Source organism: Panulirus ornatus, chromosome 1 (genome assembly GCF_036320965.1).
Source record: "Panulirus ornatus isolate Po-2019 chromosome 1, ASM3632096v1, whole genome shotgun sequence".
NCBI classification, from domain to species: Eukaryota; Metazoa; Arthropoda; class Malacostraca; order Decapoda; family Palinuridae; genus Panulirus; species Panulirus ornatus.
The window spans coordinates 38,168,465-38,188,496 of record NC_092224.1 but is presented as its reverse complement, the minus strand read 5'-3'; the positions used below and the strand labels follow the sequence as shown (position 1 = coordinate 38,188,496).

The window sequence follows — 20,032 nt, the reverse complement described above, 5'->3', positions numbered from 1 at the left end:
GTAGCCACGTCACAAGTAACTAACACATACTACAGGCTTACACCGATTTCACCAGTGTGCTGGAAACATATCTCGTAAAGAACTTTATTACCAACATGAGTCAATATTTCCTTACCTGTTTTTGTAACAAGGTGGTGGAGAGTATAGATATGTGTCGATATATCACCATTATTATGTGGTCTTACCTTCTTTAGCTTTATGGAACGCTGGAGACTCCGTGGGAAGACTTGGAGCATTCCAGCATTCGTCTGGAAGGGTCTCCTCAGGAAGGTGGCTATAGGAATCGGTTGGTATTGGAAGGCGCTGGCGGGACCTACCATGGCGATCTGCTCTGGAAATACCAGGATGAGAATAACTGGGAGGTCGACATCGAGGTCAGAATATTGATCGTTCGATGTTATATATATATATATATATATATATATATATATATATATATATATATATATATATATATATATATATATATATTTATATATATGATGGTCACACTTGTCCATGATGATAGCATGAAGGTGAAATCGCACTTCAGTAGGAGTTCATACAATTATATTCAACATGTAATTTTTCTCTGCATGTGGCACGACATATTTCGTGTAGACAACTCACCTCATCAGGTGCTAGTACTTAACAAAGTTACTTAAATCCCAACATCACACTTGATTCCCACCGTCCAACATCAATCTTTATATTGTCCAAAAAAAACAAATGATCGCTGAATATACCCAGGTTGAGCGTGAGTACGGAGGGCAGCAGGGCAGCTACCAAGTGCATCTGGGATTCAACAACATGGATCGAGAGCCCTTCAAGTTGGCCGTCCACCTCACAACGCCACATCAGGGATTCCAGGACATCACGTTTGACCTCATGTTCCAGTAAGCTTCTAACTTGAGTAATGCCGTATGTCAGGCCTTTCTCAGACAAGGACGTGGGTGTTATATGGTTATTTCTTGAGTCTTATTGGAATTAGCATTTTATCCAGTCTCAGCCATGCACTGGTGTAGTTTGTTGGTCATACGACATACTTAGTAAATGTAAGATGAGTCGTGTCTTGTTGATGTGATGCAGTTGTGACATAGATTGGTTAGCTGAGGATTCGAAGGAAATCAACAACTGATTACAGAGTTAATGAGGACAGAACATAGCCACGGACGAAATGTTTACATTATGTCATGAAAATTAAAACTGAGTAATAGTTAGATCTTAAAGATATAGTAATGTGCCCTATCCATGAATATTATTTAGTGTCAGAATATAGAAATGTAAGTAATGTGGGGGAATATTATAAATGCTAATATTTGAAATATGTTAAAAGGGAAATGAAGTATACGTTCTAAAAGTAAATCAAATGGTTGTCTGTACTGAAGATATTATTCTCTCGTAAGATTCGGTTTATTGAGTAAGGATCATCAAAAAGAAAAAAGCATGAAAATCTTGAGTACTGCAGAGTGTGAAGCTAAGCAGATTGTGTGTTGATATCTGGTTTTACTCCAGATGACGAGGAAATAATAGGATGTCGACTTTATGTCATCCTGTTGTTATCTTTCAGATAAACCTTTTCAATGTAATACACTGACTTTTACATTCCTAACTCTTTATTTTCTTCATATGGGAATTTTGATCATTTTCTATTGAGAATATGTTCTTTTTAACGTACAATGCACGAAGCGTAATATGAAAGACAATTTGATTATCTGAGTTGTGTGAGCATCTTCGGAGATGTTTTCATTACAAGTGGATTGATTACATGCAAGACACAATATCATTACACTTATTTCACCCTTCACAACTGTATGTTTCTTTTTGGTCCTCAGGCGGGCACAAACTCCCTACCATCTGAAGGTCGAGTGGGCCACTCCAGTGGGTTCCGGGTCCTTGGAGATCTCATTCAATAGCTTATCCTACAGTGATATAGACGGGAAGGTGTCCCTCACCATAGGTCAGGGTGATGGCCAGGACAAGTTCTACACAGTGGAGGTGAACCTCATGAACGATTCTGCCTGGGATATGATCGATGTAGACGGCACCTTTGACCTAAAGAGCAACCACGAATACTGGAAGTAAGAGACGGTTCTCTCCATCTCTCGTTGTCATATGATCTCAAAAGGAAAATAAAGTATCAATTTGCAGGTTTTTCTAAAAAAGAAAAAAGTTTGCAGATTCAAGAAATGTTTGGAGGGTTCTTTCTGAAAAGGTTGTAGGTATCTGGAAAGTTTGTAAGGTTTTTAAAACTTTATAGGTGTTTGAAAAATTTGCAGTTTTTTATGAAAAAGTTGCAGTCCTATTTTACCAAAAGTTTGAAGATTTTTGACAATTTTGCTGTATTTTCCCTTTTGAAACACCTTTATGTCCTCTTTCTGTTACCATACTGATTTCCGAGTTACTGGCTTCTTCCGCTTCACAAACAGCCTGAAAAGAACCCAATGGCATCTTGCTGTTTTATAATTCCTTTGTGTTAACCCTTTAATCTATAGGAACTTCATTTTCCCTTTCATTTTCATTAAATTGTAATCTCACAGTAGAAAAAATGTCACCGAAGTGATGGACTTTTGTACAAGATTCACGCAGGAATAGAGTTTTTTGCCCTTACAAGTAGCTCTGAAATACAACATATATTTAACGTGAAACAATACAGTAGTGCATATCAGAACTGTTTTCAACGGTTGTCAAGTTATATATGGTATTATTTCGTAGAATCTCATCAATAATGATATTTCTTAATGCATATATTTTCTAATTTTCTTTTATGTATCTCATGCCACACATCTCTCCTGCGATTAAAGACAAACATCTTTGTCCCAAATTTTATATTGAGGTTACAGTGGCCATTGCCTTTGCTAATTTGATACTGGCTGAGTTAGGGTCGTTTGCCTTCTCTCTGAAGCATACAACTTTAGGAATCATCTTTGTAACTTTAGTTCTACCAACCTCGTTACATTAGTCAGATAACGCTTTAGCATCCGAGATTTGAAAAAAAAAAAAAAACTTAGTCACTTGTACTATGTGTGTGTGAGGATAATTTCGCTCACCTGGCGACTCACGTGCCCACAGTCGACTGGTGCTTAAGGGGAAAGTGAAGCAGGTGACGTCCAAGCCAGGAGAGCTGAGTGTTTACCTGCAGTGGCCACACCTGGATCCCATTACCTTCAGGGCCATCGCTGAGCACTCCGACAACTTCCAGACCATCAAGCCCACCATCACGCTCGACCTCTACAGGTCTCACTACAGCTTTGCCGGAGAGGTAAGAAAGTGTGGTTGTGCAAAGGAATGTTGAAAAATGTCGACCGTACACACACACACACACACACACACACACACACACACACACACACACACATTTTGTTAGAAAAGACGTGAAGAAGTACTTTTATAGTACAATGGTGATGTATGAATGGAACTGACTGAGTTATGAGATTATAAATGTTAATAGAGAAAATTCAATAGATTGGACCCCATGGGTGTAGAACTCGCTCCTCATATAGTACAAATAGGTAATTATAAATGGATGATTACATACATGTGCAACGACATATATACGCACATACACACAAGCACAAAGACGCACATACTCTCTTATACACATGCACAAAAACTCACATGCATGCATGTACACATGCTTAAAGACACACATACACTATGTACACACACACAAAGGCCCATATCGCTTATACGTTGAGAAATCTCAAATGCAAGCTTACTCCCTCACTGTCCTGTACTAAGTGGTACGCTGGTTTGCCTGATGACCTTGGACATATAAGGAAGCTGAACCAGCTGTATTCCCTCTAACTGAACGCCAGCTTGGTCCACGATTCACCAGTCGCTGTTCCCTTTACCTCAGCTCCCTCCAATCAGCTCCTACCTCACGTAGTTGACCTTAATTGTGTTATTACTTTAGGGGAATTCAGCAGTGGTGAAAGTTACTGGAAACACCAATCCTTTTGTATAAAGAAAATGGTCAGGTTTGGGCTTAACCTGAGGAAAATTGATGGGAGAGATGTCACTGGTTCTGGTGATTAGTCGAGGGCGAGAGAACAATGAAATACAAGGTCTATAACAAAATATATTGGTTCATAACAATATAAAAGAGGGAGGAGGGGCTGAAAACATCAAAAATATCGAAAGTGCTGTTGTAGGTAAGTACAGAGAGGAAGCTGAAACTGCATTTAAGAACAGAATACACAGTGGTAAACATATTTTCTTAAAATAATTTCATGATGCCGAGTATATAGCGAAGGGCACTGCAGACTTTAGATGCAATTAGGCCACTTCCTCAGAAATATTATCATCAGTTAAGTGATCACCAAGTTGTGGTTATATCAGGTCCTGATGTCTGAGTTCACCAACTCTAAGGCAATGAATAATATAACATTCAAATGTGTGTGTGTGTGTGTGTGTGTGTGTGTGTGTGTGTGTGTGTGTGTGTGTGTGTGTGTGTGTGTATGTGTGTGTGTGTGAGTGCGTGCGTGTGTCTGTGTGTGTGTGTGTCTGTCTGTTTGTCTGTCTGTCTGTCTGTCTGTCTGCCTGTCTGTCTGTCAGAGGCAGCGTAGCGTCTGCACTCGGCATGTTTGTGCTCACAGCTGTTTTCTGTAACTTGCCAGATACGCCGATAACCTACATGTATTCTTAGAGTGGATATCATTACGCTATTACGGTTTTTTGGCTGGTAAGAACCTAGTCTAGTCTCTGGATTTCCAGTCACCTTTCAGCCAGTGAATTAGAAGCGAATATAACAGCCCGTTGACTTGTCAACCCTCGCAACAGATGCGTAAACAAGGACGGCACCTGAACCTAACAGGGACTCTGGAATGGGAGCGAGGGTCTTCGGGTCCACAACAGGTAACATTGCACTCCAATCTCGTCTTCAACAAGAACTCCATGGATGGCCTCATGACCTTTGACCTGCCGATGGTCGAGGGCTGGAGCAAGAACCGGGCCATCATACACCTTGAGACACTCGATGAGATTCACTGGTTCGAGTAAGTGTTTCGTTATCGTATAATCGTACAATGTTTAGACCTGTCGTTGGTATGAAGGTAAAATTAAGTACGAGTTGAGATGGGTCTCTGATGGTCTGAGACTGTACCAGAGCCATGAAATCACCTTTTAAGGAAGCTTGGTTTAAGGTCCATCATAATCTTTTTCATAGAGGACTGCTATTCTACCAGATGGCCTGAGATTGAGCATTTCTCTATAAACACATTTATGGTTCACTTGCATCTTGTACATGATAGAGTCTTTAAGCAGATTGTTCCCCTCAGGTCAACCATCGAGACCGGGTCAGATGTGACTACAGTCAAGGGTAACATGCCTGTTCGTGGCTTCCCAGCGGGTGACGGGGTCATCACCGTCACATCCACCCTCATGTGGGAGAGCCAGCCCGTCACACTCAACTTCAAACAGGTGCGTTTTCTCAAAAATATACGTAAAAAAGAAAGTTACTTACGTAGTACTTCGAAAGTTACTTATGTAGTACTTAAATGGTGTCTCAAACCACACGAGAAACGCAAGTTGCATAAGTTCTCTTACTGAATTTCAAAGGGAAAAATAGTCTGACCTCATGAATCAATGAATTAACTGCATCATTCATCTTATAAGATAAGTAGTCCGTGAATTACATCGCAGTCCATCTTCCCCTCGTAGCTGATGCAGGGAATCATAACTCAGGGAATCATGACTCAGAGAATCTTGTGTTTTTTCTTCTTCTTCAGGAGTTGACGGACGACGGGTACGTGGGCGACTACCACCTGCAGTGGCCCTGGAGACACAACGCTACCACGCCCTGGGGACGCAGACCCGTCCACGCCACCCTGAAGCATCACTACTTGGACGCTGGACACCGCGGGACGCTGCAGATTACGGAGGATTTCATCCAGAACAAGACTGTCCAGATCAATTATGGGTTTAAGGTAACCGTGTGAGGAAGGGACGGACTCGAGCTTTGTTTAAGGGAAGGGTTTAAGGAGGGCGTTAAAGGAGTGGATCTAGAAGGTGTTAAAGAGAGGGATGGAAGGTAAGTGCATTATAGAGTTGGGTTTAAGGCATGTGTGTCAAAGGGATGCATATAAGGGACGGAGTTAAGGTAAATGTATTAAAAGGATGAATTTACGGCAAGTGTGCCAAAGGGATGCAATTAAGTATGTTTAGGGGATGGATTTAAGGCAAGTGTGTTCAGTGGAAGGAAGGACTTAAGGCGTGTTAAAGGGATGGATGCCTCATGTTGCTAGGTCGTCCAGGGCTAGGTCGTCTAGGGTAGAAATGACTGAATCGACTTTCCTCCGCCTGGGAACCTGTGCGTACCACTTGCGTAAATATTAGTATACTGACAGATACGCAAGTATCACAAGCAGAGGTAATGAGGCAAACTGTAAGTAGACCACTAACTTAACGACATTTACGCCACACAGTTCCCGCTGACTGGCGACGTCAGCATAGAGCTGGGGGCGACATACGGCAGGTTTCCTTTCAACGTGAAGATAGACCGTGTTACGGCCGTGTTGGCGGAGGGTATCGTCAAGCAGCGCACGTCCTTTGAGTGCAACAACTTCCTGTGGCCCTTTGGAATCTCCACCACCAAGGAATCGAACCGTAAATCCGAGACAGCACTGGAGGTTTGCATATTCTTACAACTTAAAAGTCATAAGACATAAAACTAAAATGTCATGGGTAATATATGAATTAATCAAGTGTCGAGATTCACTCACATGATTGCGGTAGAGGATGTGAGAGGTAAGGGAGGAGGTGTTCTAAGGCGAGAGTGTGTTTATATATTTCGACAGACGGAAACCACGTTGGAGCTGTATGATCTGCAGGATGTAACGAGACGCAACACCATCACCATCATGCACAACACGGCCCAGTCTAGCAGGAACTTCACCTTCACAGGTAAAAGTTCTCTTCCCTCTTGGTTCTGTTCTTATTATATCTATAGACCAGTAGTATATCCTAACCATCATCCTCTAGCAGCAAAGGAACGAGTGATCATGTTCCTCTTGAGTCTGTTCTTTTTCATATCAGTGAACCATTAGCATATATTCATCATCCTCAAGGAGTGAGAGACGAGTGAACATTTTCTCCTCTATTGTACAATGTACATTAACGAAGAGAAGCGCTCATAACACAGTACAAACTCTGCATTTTCTTTTTCTTGTCACATTGACATTTGTACATTCTAAGTTCAAATCACACTTGATCATACTTCATACATGTTGGATAAAAGCCTAAGCCAACCTAAACGTGGATGCAACTAAGGTCTCAGTCCACTCAGCTGGGCAGTCCACTCAGCTGGGCAGTCCACTCAGCTAGGCAGGACACTCAGCTGGGGAGGAAACTGGAGTAATGGTGTGTTCGGATATTTTAGGAAAGGTGTTAGACAGAGAGATCTTACTGGCCACGAGCTACGATCTAACACCGGAAAACTTCCACATCAGCTTCGTCGTCTCGTGGTCAGAGGAGGAGAGGATCGAGTTCGATATCAACTGGAAGGATGTTTCCAAGGTGGGTGGGTGCCTCTCTTAATCATACTTGCTCTACACAAACTACTAGTATAGTAGGACCATTGTAGTAGTTATAGTTCCGTAGCTATAGTTACAGGTGAACCACTTTTGGCATATAGCTGTTAGCGTTGCTGACTATGAGGCATTCACGAGCCGCCCGGGATTAAATCCACATTGGTCGCAGCAGCCGGTACACAGTTAACCCAGCTGTTCATCCTCCCTAACGGGTTGATTGATTAAGTAGGTACCTAGACTAGGTTAGAGTATATATATATATATATATATATATATATATATATATATATATATATATATATATATATATATCTTGATGAGATGGCCTTGATTAGGGCATTCAGTTGCCCATGTCGTCTCAACTTGCGTAAGAAAGCAACAACCTTCTTTACAAATACAAAATCATTTTATCCTGATGTATCATATAATCACCTGTGACATGTATTCTGATCAGCTCTCTGTTCTCTTCGACAGGGATTTACGAAAGAACATATCCTGAAGGGGAAGTTCTCGCAGCCATATCGCACCGTCCTGCTTGATGGTTACTATAAGCGTTCCTCCAGGGACATCAACGCCCACATCAAGTTCAACTGGGATGCTTACAACCCCGAGTGAGAGTCCAGTCCCAGTGCAATCCCTCGTTGGATTACTGACGTCTGCTAAAACGGGATAGGGAGTTATGACATGTAACATTACATATGGGGACACTTCTTGAATTTCCACTCATAAATAATAGGTTTTAAGAAGTCTTTCTTATGAAGTATAACTTGAAGACATTATGCACAGCAGGTATGCACTTGTATGAATGATACTAACTGACTTACTTTTCCTTTTAGTGAGGAAGAAGAGGTGACTGGACGTCTCCAGTGGAAGGATGAGAGTACGGTTAATGGTTTACTCCACACAGCCTTCGTCAGCCTCGCCCACCCTGTGCTGGAGAAGGTCAGTTGAGCTAAGTGCACCACTCTCGCCACTCTGGCTGTCATGTTGGGTATCATAATGCTCAGAATACCCCAAAGGATCGCATTTCATTCGGCACGTAACGAGCGTTTGATATGCGTGTCTTGGATGGCACTCCGGCAGTTCGTCTGGTCTTAGAGTCGGGAGTCATGTCGTTGGCTGGCGTGGCAGATGAATTTCAGGGTCCTTTTGAGAGATGCTTTGGCCGCCTCTTTTCAGCCCGTTGGAGAGTAACTACCAAATGTGTGGACCGTGATGGTGTTGGCTGCCGATATAAAGCATCAAAATATTCTTGCCTTTGAATATTCTGCCATCACTTTGAAAATCTTTAGTCTTGGTGAGCCTGGTGAAGTTGGTGGGCCTGGTGAGGTTGATGGACCGGGAAAGGGTGAGGTTAGTGGGCCTGGTGATGTTAGTGGATCGGGAATGGGTGAGGTTGAGCCCTGTGGCATTAGACGCCCTATTGATGATGATGGGCTGAGTCATCGCAAGACCAGTCTGTTCCGCGAGTGTTTTTCTTTCAGTCTGTTCCGCCGGCGAGCCCAGTCTGTTCCACATACAACAGCACGAGATAACCTGAGGTCATAATGATCTCAGAGACTGGAACCCCACTAGCCTCAGACTCGGTAAACTGTGACAAGGCTGGAACCTTACTGACTGGAGGTGGGGGCCTCTCTCGAGTTCACACTACATGGTTATCGTCCTTGCTCTCGGCCGCTCACACCTAGACCAGTAGGAACGCCACCAGGGGCACAAGCAGGAGAGGATAAATGACAGTAAATGTCCCCTTCGTCAGGAGACAGATACACCCATCATGATGAACCAGAAAATATTGCACTCATGAACCTTATTTTCACACTAATATATAAGTTCAGTAATAGCTAACCTTGAAAGAAGGATTTTAAAGAAAACGGGTTGAAACAAAAAAATAAAATCTACTTTTTAATTCCGCAGGACATCAAGCTGGCTGGACAACTAAGGCAAAACTCCCACGATATGCTGGCGGCAGACATGAGCCTTGAGTACTCTCCCGACCGGCAGAAGGACGTGCTGATGAAGTTGCTGGTGACCAATGACACGACGGAGGACGGCGCCCGGCTCTTCGTCGGCAGAGCTGCCATCGAGCACGCCTCCTCCAAGTGAGTCTTCCTCTGGCGTCGGCCTGAAAGCATGATCCTATGATAACTCTACGAATGTTGTAAATACAATATGTTTCTCTCTTTTTTACAATGTAAATCTTTTACTTTTGCCTTGCTCCACAGCTTGGCCGCGGAGACCAACGGCACGGTGGTCGTCGGTACGGGCAGGTATGAGCTGCTTCAAGACTTCCGCTACACCAACCTGACTGGCCATACTCAGACAGCCAGCTTCGTCACCACCTTTGATCGTGTGGAAAAAACTCTGTTCGCTTCGGTAAGAACAGCCACACCTTTTGAAATCCCTTTTTATTTTTCAGTGAAATTATCCTTATATATATATATATATATATATATATATATATATATATATATATATATATATATATATATATATATATATATATATTTCTTGAGGCATTGCGTTTAAGGTATACGAGCTACGGGAGGTCATCTGCTTCGTCCTTAAAATTGTTATCCTTCAAGATTATTCCTGAATATTGATGCTTTTTATGCTGAACATAAATAGCGAAAAATTTGGGTCAGGAGTTCTTCCTGTTCTGGTGTCCAGCCCACTAGGTACCACAAACTCAGTACTAGCTCGGTACCGACCCAGATACCAGGGTTTGAACACATCATGCTGAAAACAGTGACATCACTTCCTTGGCCAATTGTACATAAATATTCTGCAAGTGGAAACAATGATATTCATGTACAAAAATTGATATTTACGTAACAAGAATGGTCTGTTGATAAAATGGTAAGTAGATGGAGTATGAATCTGGCGATGAATATCAGAAAATGATGTGGTTTAAGAAAGTTTCTCTAGAATTCCACTTGGGACGTAAGTAGAGGAAAGTTCAGGGCAATAATAAAGAGAAGCCGATAGAGGTATATAGACTGATCTTGGCACGAACCAAAGATGCCTCAATCAAGGCCAAGACCATAAGGTGCAAAATGATATATATACGAAATTAGAGCTCTTCGTTTCTGACTCTTAAAGGTAGAAAGGTTACAGGAAGAGAGGAAAACGAAAGGCGGAGAATTCCACAGCTTCACTGTTCAGGAAAAGGAGAAGGCATCGTAACGGTCTATCCTCATAATATCTTACGTTCTTTAGCTACCATACTTAAGAGGTAGCCGTTCTCGCATTCAGTATTGTTTTATTTTTACTATTAAAACATTTCCCGGTTCTTAAAGGGTGTCAAGTTTGATGGCCTCAAAGAGTGAAAGCGTTGATATGACAGTTTTCATCAATGTAAATGTTTCACATTCTTTTATATCTTTTTCCAAATACTGATGGTCCTAATTAATTCAGCAACATATGTGTGTCCTCACTAGTTACATATGATCTTTCTTTACATAAATCATACATTATAACATACATTCATATAACCCAGTTCCTTAAAAATTTCCTTTTGACACCTTGGAGCCAGTCATCTACTTCCATTTATATCAGCGAGCAAACACTTGTTTCTGTGACAGTCTGAGATAATTTCTTCCAAGAGGAACATCTGTATGAAGACCTCCTCCCTCAGGTGGAGACGTGGAGGAAACTAGTGGACATTCGGGTTGACATCGAGCAGGACAGTTTGGGGAGGTGGTCGGTGGCCACCACCAGTGCCCCTGACCAGGATCTGCCACTCATGACCTACCTACACCTCCACCCGGCTCATCCGGTCCTCACAATCACCTTCGACAACCTCCTCTCCAACGACACCACGTTTGACACCTCGTTCCCTCGGTGTAAGTTGTGAAATTAATTTTAATCACAGTCATTTGGTGTATGAAGATTACAGTTAACTAGAGAATAAATCTAAATTTTTTGTGAACTTAGAAAGAGAATTTCTCCAGGTGCTAATTAAACGGTTGATATTATAAATTACAATGTCTTGACTCCATATAAAATAACATCTATACACAGATTTTCATTAAAATCTGAGGAAGTTGAAAATTTGTGCAAAAAAAAAATGCCAGGCTATACCCTAGGATTTTTCTTGATTTTTTTGAAAAAATATATTTTCTTCACCCTTTCAGCATAGACACTTTTATGTATGCTGAATACGAATCAGTCGTGAAAATCTAAAAATTCGTATAATTAGTCCAATAATTAGCATTTTAATTTTATCAGTTTGTCCAGGTGCTAATTAACCAGTTAATATCATTAATTACAGTATTTTGACTCTAAATACTTAAATACCATATAAAATAACATCTATACACAGATTCTCATTAAAATCTGAGGAAGTTGAAAATCTGAGCAAAAAAAAATGCAAGGCTATATAGCCTTGGGATTTTTCTTGATGGTTTTGAAGAAATAGATCTTCTTGAAATTTTGAGCATAGAAGCTTTTATGTATGCTGAATACGAATCTGGTGTCAAAATTTTAAAATTCGCATAATTATTTGAGTAATTAGCATTTGAATCTTATCCTTATTAGTTAAGGAGCTAATTAAACGTTTAATATTATGACTTACAGTCTTTTGACACGAAATATTTAAATACCATATAAAATAACATCTATACACAGATTTTCATTAAAATCCGAGGAAGTTGAAAATCTGAGCAAAATAAATGCAAGGCTATAGCCTAGGATTTTTCTTGATTTTTCTGAGAAAATAGATTTTCTTGAAATATTGAGCATAGAAGCTTTTATGTATGCTGAATACGAATCTGGTGTCAAAATTTTAAAATTCGTATAATTATTTGAGTAATTAGCATTTAAATTGTATCATAATTAGTTTAGGAGCTAATTAAACAGATAATATTATGACTTACAGTCTTTTGACACCAAATATCTAAATACCATATAAAATAACATATATACACAGATATTCATTAAAATGTGAGGAAGCTGAAAATTTGAGCAAAAAAAAAAATGCAAGGCTATATTGCCAAGAATTTTTCTTGATTTTTTTGAAAAAATAGATTTTCTTTTCCTTTTCAGCATAGAAACTTTTATATATGCTGAATACGAATCTGTCGTGAAAATCTAAAAATTCGTATAATTAGTCCAGTAATTAGCATTTAAATTTTAACATAATTTGTCCAGGTGCTAATTAATCGGTTAATATCATGAATTAAAGTATTTTGACTCTAAATACTTAAATACCATATAAAATAACATATATATACAGATTTTCATTAAAATCTGAGGAAGTTGAAAATCTGAGCAAAAAAGATGCAAGGCTGTACCCTGGGATTTTTCTTGATGTTTTTGAAAAAATAGCTTTTCTTGAAACATTGAGCATAGAAGCTTTTATGTATGCTAAATACGAATCTGGTGTCAAAATTTTAAAATTCGTATAATTATTCGAGTAATTAGCATTTAAATTGTATCATAATTAGTTTAGGAGCTAATTAAACGGTTGATATTATGACTTACAGTCTTTTGAAACCAAATATTTAAATAAGATATAAAATAACATTTATGCATATATTTTCATTAAAATCTGAGGAAGCTGAAAATTTAAGCAAAAAAAAATGCCTGGGATTTTTCTTGATTTTTTGAAAAAATATATTTTCTTGAAATTTACTGCATAGATACTTTTATGCATGCTGAATACGAATCTGTCGTCAAAATCTAAAAATTCGTATAATTTGTCGAGTAGTTAGCATTTAAATTTTATAATTTCTCCAGGTGCTAATTAAACTTTTAATATTATGAATTACAGTGTTTTGACTCCAAATACTTAAATATCATATAAAATGACATCTATACACAGATTTTCATTAAAATCTGAGGAAGTTGAAAATTTGAGCAAAAAAAAATGCCAGGCTATACCCTTGGATTTTTCTTGATTTTTTTGAAAAATATATTTTCTTCACCTTTTCAGCATAGACACTTTTATGTATGCTGAATACGAATCTGTCGTGAAAATCTAAAAATTCTTACAATTAGTCCAGTAATTAGCATTTAAATTTATCATAATTTGTCCAGGTGCTAATCAACCAGTAAATATAATGAATTACAGTATTTTGACTCTAAATACTTAAATACCATATAAAATAACATCTATACACAGATTTTCATAAAATTTGAGGAAGTTGAAAATCTGGATTTTTCTTGATGTTTTTGAACAGATAGATTTTCTTGAAATTTTGAGCATAGAAGCTTTTATGTATGCTGAATACGAATCTGGTGTCAAAATTTTAAAATTCGTATAATTATTCGAGTAATTAGCATTTAAATTTTATCATAATTAGTTCAGGAGCTAATTAAACGGTTAATATTATGAATTACAGTGTTTTGACTCCAAATACTCAAATACCATATAAAATAACATCTATACGGAGATCTTCATTAAAATCTGAGGAAGTTGAAAATTTGAGCAAGAAAAATGCTACGCTCTATACCGTTGGATTTTCCTTGATTTTTTTTTCAAAAAAATATATTTTCTTCACTTTTTCAGCATAGACACTTTTATATATGCTGAATACGAATCTGTCGTGAAAATCTAAAAGTTCGTATAATTAGTCTTGTAGTTAGCATTTAAATTTCATCATAATTTCTCCAGGTGCTAATCAACCAGTTAATATCATGAATTACAGTATTTTCACTCTAAATACTTAAATACCATATAAAATAACATCTATACACAGGTTTTCATTAAAATCTGAGGAACTTGAAAATCTGAGCAAAAAAAATGCAAGGCTAAAGCCTAGGATTTTTCTTGATGTTTTTGAAAAAATAGATTTTCTTGAAATTTTGTGCATAGAAGCTTTTATGTATGCTGAATACGAATCTTGTTTCAAAATTTAAAAATTCGTATAATTATTCGAGTAATTAGCATTAAAATTTTATAATAATTAGTTCAGGAGCTAATTAAACGGTTAATATTATGACTTACAGTCTTTTGACACCAAATATTTAAATACCATATAAAACAAAATCTATACAAATATTTTCATTAAAATCTGAGGAAGTTGAAAATTTGATGTTTTTGAAAAAATAGATTTTCTTGAAATATCGAGCATACAAGCTTTTATGTATGCTGAATACGAATCTGGTGTCAACATTTTAAAATTTGTATAATTATTAAATTAGAATTTAAATCTTATAATTAGTTCAGGAGCTAATTAACCGGTTAATATTATGACTTACAGTCTTTTGACACCAAATATTTAAATACCATATAAAATAGCATCTATACACAGATTTTCATTAAAATCTGAGGAAGTTGAAAATTTGAGCAGAAAAAAATGCCAGGCTATAGCCTTGGATTTTTCTTGATTTTTTGAAGTAAATAGATTTTCTTGAAATTTGCGGCATGGATACTTTTATGCATGCTCAATACGAATCTGTGGTCAAAATGTAAAAATTCATATAATTAGTCGAGTAGTTAGCATTTAAATTTCATAATTTCTCAAGGTACTTATTAAACAATTAATATTATGAATTACAGTATTTTGACTCCAAATACTTAAATACCATATAAAATAACGCCTATACTCAGATTTTTATTAAAATCTGTGTAACTTCAAAATTTCAGCAAAAAAATGCCTTGGACTTTTCTTGATTTTTTTTGAAAAAATATATTTTCTTCACTTTTTCAGCATAGACACTTTTATGTGTGCTGAATACGAATCTGTCGTGAAAATCTAAAAATTCATACAATTAATCCAGTAATTAGCATTTAAATTTTATCATAATTTGTCCAGGTGCTAATTAACCAGTTAATATCATGAATAACAGTGTTTTGACTCTAAATACTTAAATACCATATAAAATAACATTTATACACAGATTTTCATTAAAATCTGAGGAAGTTCAAAATCTGAGCAAAAAAAATGCAAGGCTATATACCTTAGGATTTTTCTTAATGTTTTTGAAAAGATAGATTTTCTTGAAATTTTGAGCATAGAACCTTTTATATATGCTGAATACGAATCTGGTGTCACAATTTTGAAATTCGTATAATCATTTGAGTAATTAGCATTTAAATCTTATCATAATTAGTTCAGGAGCTAATTAAACGGTTAATATTATGACTTAAAGTCTTTTGACACCAAATATTTAAATACCATATAAAACAACATCTATATACGAATCTGCTGTAAAAATTTTAAAATTCGTATAATTATTCGAGTAATTAGCATTTAAATTTTATCATAATAATTAAACGGTTAATATTATGACTTACAGTCTTTTGACACCAAATATTTAGATACCATATAAAATAACATTTATGCACAGATTTTCATTAAAATCTGAGGAAGTTGAAAATTTGAGCAAAAAAAAATGCAAGGCTATAGCCTTGGATTTTTCTTGAATTTTTTGAAAAAATAGATTTTCTTGAAATTTGCAGCATAGATACTTTTATGCATGCTGAATACGAATCTGTGGTCAAAATCTAAAAATTCGTATAATTAGTCGAGTAGTTAGCATTTAAATTTTATAATTTCTCCAGGTGCTAATTAAACGGTTAATATTATGAATTACAGTGTTTCGACTCCAAATACTTAAATACCATATAGAATAACGTCTATACTCAGATTTTCATTAAAATCTGTGTAGGTTGAAAATTTGAGCAAAGGAAAATGCCAGGCAATACCTTTGGACTTTTCTTGATTTTTTTGAAAAAATATATTTTCACCTTTTCAGCATAGACACTTTTATGTATGCTGAATACGTATCTGTCGTGAAAATCTAAAAATTCGTCAAATCAGTCCAGTAATTAGCATTTAAAGTTTATCATAATTTGTCCAGGTGCTAATTAACCAGTTAATATCATGAATTACAGTATTTTGACTCTAAATACCTTAAAACCATATAGAATAACATCTATACACAGATTTTCATTAAAATCTGAGGAAGTTCAAAATCTGAGCAAAAAAAAATGCAAACCTTGGATTTTTCTTGATTTTTTGAAAAAATAGATTTTCTTGAAATTTTGAGCATAGAAGCTTTTATGTATGCTGAATACGAATCTCGTGTCAGAATTTTAAAATTCGTATAATTATTCGAGTAATTAGCATTTAAATTTTATAATAATTAGTTCAGGAGCTAATTAAACGGTTAATATTATGACTTATAGTCTTTTGACACCAAATATTTAGATACCATATAAGATAACATCTATACACAGATTTTCATTAAAATCTGAGGAAGTTGAAAATTTGAGCAAAAAAAAATGCCAGGCTATAGCCTTGGATTTTTCTTGATTTTTTTGAAGGAATAGATTTTCTTGAAATTTGCAGCATAGATACTTTTATGCATGCTGAATAAGAATCGGTGGTCAAAATCTAAAAATTCGTATGATTAGTCGAGTAGTAAGCATTTAAATTTTATAATTTCTCCAGGTGCTTATTAAACTGTTTATATTATGAATTACAGTGTTTTGACTCCAAATACTTAAATACCATATAAATAACATCTATACACAGATTTTCATTAAAATCTGTGGAAGTTGAAAATTTGAGCAAAGAAAATGCCAGGCTATACCCTTGGATTTTTCTTGATTTTTTGAAAAAAATATATTTTCTTCACCTTTTCAGCATAGACACTTTTATGTATACTGAATACGAATCTGTTGTGAAAATCTAAAAATTCGTATAATCATTCGAGTAATTAGCATTTAAATTTCATCATAATTAGTTCAGGAGCTAATTAGACGGTTAGTATTATGACTTACAGTCTTTTGACACAAAATATTTAAATACCATATAAAATAACATGTATACACAGATTTTCATTAAAATCTGAGGAAGTTGAAAATCTGAGCAAAAAAGATGCTAGGCTATAGCCTTGGATTTTTCTTGATGTTTTTGAAAAAATAGATTTTCTTGAAATATTGAGTATCGAAGCTTTTATGTATGCTGAATACGAATCTGGTGTCAAAATTTTAAAATTCATATAATCATTTGAGTAATTAGCATTTAAATTTTATCATAATTTAGTTCAGGAGCTAATTAAATGGTTAATATTTTGACTTACAATCTTTTGACATCAAATATTTGAATACCATTTAAAATAACTTCTATACACAGATTTTCATTAAAATCTGAGGAAGTTGAAAATTTGAGCAAAAAAAAAATGCCAGGCTATAGCCTTGGATTTTTCTTGATTTTTTTGAAGGAATAGATTTTCTTGAAATTTGCAGCATAGATACTTTTATGCATGCTGAATAAGAATCGGTGGTCAAAATCTAAAAATTCGTATGATTAGTCGAGTAGTAAGCATTTAAATTTTATAATTTCTCCAGGTGCTTATTAAACTGTTTATATTATGAATTACAGTGTTTTGACTCCAAATACTTAAATACCATATAGAATAACATCTATACACAGATTTTCATTAAAATCTGTGGAAGTTGAAAATTTGAGCAAAGAAAATGCCAGGCTATACCCTTGGATTTTTCTTGATTTTTTGAAAAAAATATATTTTCTTCACCTTTTCAGCATAGACACTTTTATGTATACTGAATACGAATCTGTTGTGAAAATCTAAAAATTCGTATAATCATTCGAGTAATTAGCATTTAAATTTCATCATAATTAGTTCAGGAGCTAATTAGACGGTTAGTATTATGACTTACAGTCTTTTGACACAAAATATTAAATACCATATAAAATAACATGTATACACAGATTTTCATTAAAATCTGAGGAAGTTGAAAATCTGAGCAAAAAAGATGCTAGGCTATAGCCTTGGATTTTTCTTGATGTTTTTGAAAAAATAGATTTTCTTGAAATATTGAGTATCGAAGCTTTTATGTATGCTGAATACGAATCTGGTGTCAAAATTTAAAATTCGTATAATCATTTGAGTAATTAGCATTTAAATTTCATCATAATTTAGTTCAGGAGCTAATTAAATGGTTAGTATTTTGACTTACAATCTTTTGACATCAAATATTTGAATACCATTTAAAATAACTTCTATACACAGATTTTCATTAAAATCTGAGGAAGTTGAAAATCTGAGCAAAAAAAGATGCCAGGCTATAGCCTTGGATTTTTCTTGATGTTTTTGAAAAAATAGATTTTCTTGAAATATTGAGTATCGAAGCTTTTATATATGCTGAATACGAATATGGTGTCAAAATTTTAAAATTCATATAATCATTTGAGTAATTAGCATTTAAATTTTATCATAATTTAGTTCAGGAGCTAATTAAACGGTTAATATTTTGACTTACAATCTTTTGACATCAAATATTTGAATACCATTTAGAATAACATCTATACACAGATTTTCATTAAAATCTGAGGAAGTTGAAAATTTGAGCAAAAAAAAATGCCAGGCTATAGCCTTGGATTTTTCTTGATTTTTTTGAAGGAATAGATTTTCTTGAAATTTGCAGCATAGATACTTTTATGCATGCTGAATAAGAATCGGTGGTCAAAATCTAAAAATTCGTATAATTAGTCGAGTAGTAAGCATTTAAATTTTATAATTTCTCCAGGTGCTTATTAAACTGTTTATATTATGAATTACAGTGTTTTGACTCCAAATACTTAAATACCATATAAAATAACATCTATACACAGATTTTCATTAAAATCTGTGGAAGTTGAAAATTTGAGCAAAGAAAATGCCAGGCTATACCCTTGGATTTTTCTTGATTTTTTGAAAAAAATATATTTTCTTCACCTTTTCAGCATAGACACTTTTATGTATACTGAATACGAATCTGTTGTGAAAATCTAAAAATTCGTATAATCATTCGAGTAATTAGCATTTAAATTTCATCATAATTAGTTCAGGAGCTAATTAGACGGTTAGTATTATGACTTACAGTCTTTTGACACAAAATATTTAAATACCATATAAAATAACATGTATACACAGATTTTCATTAAAATCTGAGGAAGTTGAAAATCTGAGCAAAAAAGATGCTAGGCTATAGCCTTGGATTTTTCTTGATGTTTTTGAAAAAATAGATTTTCTTGAAATATTGAGTATCGAAGCTTTTATGTATGCTGAATTCGAATCTGGTGTCAAAATTTTAAAATTCATATAATCATTTGAGTAATTAGCATTTAAATTTTATCATAATTTAGTTCAGGAGCTAATTAAATGGTTAATATTTTGACTTACAATCTTTTGACATCAAATATTTGAATACCATTTAAAATAACTTCTATACACAGATTTTCATTAAAATCTGAGGAAGTTGAAAATTTGAGCAAAAAAAAATGCCAGGCTATAGCCTTGGATTTTTCTTGATGTTTTTGAAAAAATAGATTTTCTTGAAATATTGAGTATCGAAGCTTTTATATATGCTGAATACGAATATGGTGTCAAAATTTTAAAATTCATATAATCATTTGAGTAATTAGCATTTAAATTTTATCATAATTTAGTTCAGGAGCTAATTAAACGGTTAATATTTTGACTTACAATCTTTTGACATCAAATATTTGAATACCATTTAGAATAACATCTATACACAGATTTTCATTAAAATCTGAGGAAGTTGAAAA

At 35.3% G+C, this 20,032-nt stretch overlaps 1 protein-coding gene across 1 annotated transcript in view; it reads left to right on the top strand.

The window, feature by feature from the left end:
- Positions 1–20,032, top strand: part of LOC139748707 (uncharacterized) — a 128,556-nt gene that overhangs the window by 69,472 nt on the left and 39,052 nt on the right. Inside the window, exons 45-59 of the mRNA XM_071662063.1 lie at positions 195–374; positions 730–875; positions 1,815–2,060; positions 3,052–3,241; positions 4,762–4,976; positions 5,259–5,400; positions 5,709–5,906; positions 6,405–6,608; positions 6,777–6,882; positions 7,358–7,494; positions 7,983–8,119; positions 8,345–8,450; positions 9,423–9,607; positions 9,731–9,881; positions 11,143–11,350. Of these exons, the coding sequence (XP_071518164.1) occupies positions 195–374; positions 730–875; positions 1,815–2,060; positions 3,052–3,241; positions 4,762–4,976; positions 5,259–5,400; positions 5,709–5,906; positions 6,405–6,608; positions 6,777–6,882; positions 7,358–7,494; positions 7,983–8,119; positions 8,345–8,450; positions 9,423–9,607; positions 9,731–9,881; positions 11,143–11,350 (2,551 nt within the window). The remainder of the gene's footprint in view (positions 1–194; positions 375–729; positions 876–1,814; positions 2,061–3,051; positions 3,242–4,761; positions 4,977–5,258; positions 5,401–5,708; positions 5,907–6,404; positions 6,609–6,776; positions 6,883–7,357; positions 7,495–7,982; positions 8,120–8,344; positions 8,451–9,422; positions 9,608–9,730; positions 9,882–11,142; positions 11,351–20,032) is intronic.